The sequence below is a fragment of the Acomys russatus genome, chromosome 3, assembly GCF_903995435.1.
Source record: "Acomys russatus chromosome 3, mAcoRus1.1, whole genome shotgun sequence".
In the NCBI taxonomy this organism is placed as follows: domain Eukaryota; kingdom Metazoa; phylum Chordata; class Mammalia; order Rodentia; family Muridae; genus Acomys; species Acomys russatus.
In genome coordinates, this window is record NC_067139.1 from 5,480,541 (window position 1) to 5,482,358 (window position 1,818).

The 1,818-nt window shown below is 46.8% G+C and overlaps 1 gene segment (V, D, J or C); it reads left to right on the top strand.

The window, feature by feature from the left end:
* The first annotated feature begins 734 nt into the window (after window positions 1–734).
* On the top strand, window positions 735–1,295 carry LOC127186902 (T cell receptor gamma variable 9-like). The segment is given in 2 exon segments: window positions 735–846; window positions 952–1,295. Coding segments are annotated over 2 exon segments (387 nt in total).
* The last annotated feature ends 523 nt before the right edge of the window (window positions 1,296–1,818 follow it).

The following is a 1,818-nucleotide window of genomic DNA, read 5'->3' on the forward strand; positions in this document are numbered from 1 at the left end:
TGGCAAGTGCACAGGATGCTGGGGACTTCCTGAAAAGTCTCATTTGATGGTTTTCAGCATCATGATCAATCAAGCTCAGTCTTTCACATTACAACACAATTCTTCAGTGAGATCTCAGAGCCAGCAAAAACATTCCCGAACTCGGGAAACTCTGTTATCCTCATTCTCCCAATAAAATGAAAGCAGAGCTTTCATTCTTGAAGGGTATAGTGAGCCGGTCAAATAAAGGACATTTTTCTTCAATAGAACTTCATTCAGAAAAATCACAACTTGGTGTCTTTCATTACCCTGCTTGTTATCATAAAGTTATCAAGTTGAAACAGACTAGTGTGTCATGTGTGCCTACACACAGGACAGTGAGGAATCTCATCCACTATGCAGAGTAGAGCTACTTTTCTTCTGTGCCCATGAGACGATTCATACTTACCTACTGTATTTATGGGAAAACAAAGGAAAATAGTTTAAAACTTAGGGAGTGAGAAAGATGTCAAGGAGAGGTGTCACTGAAATAATACTTAAGGAAAACAGGGGTAGAGGGATGGGGGCACAGCTCCCAACGGGAAAGGTAACACTGCTGCTGTACTGGGTGCTTTGATGAAATCTGATATCTAATAGTTCCTTTGCACCAGGAACATGATAAAATGACCCTGAGACACAGCTCAGGGGGCAGGACCTTAAACCGCTCAGAAACGAGTCTTGCCTTCCTCCCCTGTTCCTTCTCCACAGAGCTGGGGCTGCAGCTTAATCCACTGTAGCTTGGTCCTACCCACAGGCTCTGGTGCGCAGTGCAGCTGCCATTGGGAATGGCAGCCCCTTGGGTTTTCCTTCTTTCTTTGCCTTGGGTTTGTAAGTTAACTTCGCTCCTTTTCCTCTTTCCTCATTTCCGTGTACCAAGTAAACTGGGAATAAAAATGATTTGAACATCTCCGATTTCTCTCCCTCGCTTTTCAGATGGAGACTCCTGGATCTCTCAGGATCAGCTGTCCTTTACCAGGAGGCCAAACAAGACGGTGCACATAAGTTGCAAGCTCTCTGGAGTCCCCCTTCAGAACACCATTGTGCACTGGTACCAACTGAAAGAAGGGGAGCCCCTGAAACGAATCTTCTATGGCTCATCCAAAACTTACAAGCAAGACAAACCTCACTCCCGCCTGGAAACAGATGAGAAGAATGACGGTACCTTTTACCTGATAATCAACAATGTTATCACATCAGATGAAGCCACGTACTACTGTGCCTGCTGGGATCTCACAGTGGCTCAGCGTCTGAAGGAACCTGTAAGAAAACCTTCCTAGCCTCTTGGCTGCACTCACAGTCCCTCAGCCACCAAGGGCCCTTAGTGCGCTCGTTCATGGTTCGCAGGTGGTGGGACTGGGCGGGTCCTTGGGACTCCTTTTGTTCAAAGACGTCACTGCAAATGGGGAAGCTGGAACCCAGAAAAGGCAATTGTCCCAAGCTAGTGACCCAGAGAGGTAACTACAACCCTGTTTCCATCTCCATCCAGTCCTTCTTTGATTTTCTTATGGTCACTACTAGGATAAACCTTTATCATTCAAAAGGACCCTGTGGCAGGAGATTGCTTGGCTTCCTTATGCCATTAGATGCCCCCCAGGCTGGGTGGCTGATGTAATCCAAATATGACAGTGCCACACAGCTGGAAAGGAGATGGACAGAGACGGCAGATGCATTCCGCACTCCTCATCCTCGCCTACCTGTGCATCTTCATTCCTACAGCCTTCTCTTCGTTCTGAAGCCCCAACACTTGGAAGAGCTTCTGTGGCATAAATAGGGCATGAGGGACACAGAGAATAACTTCTT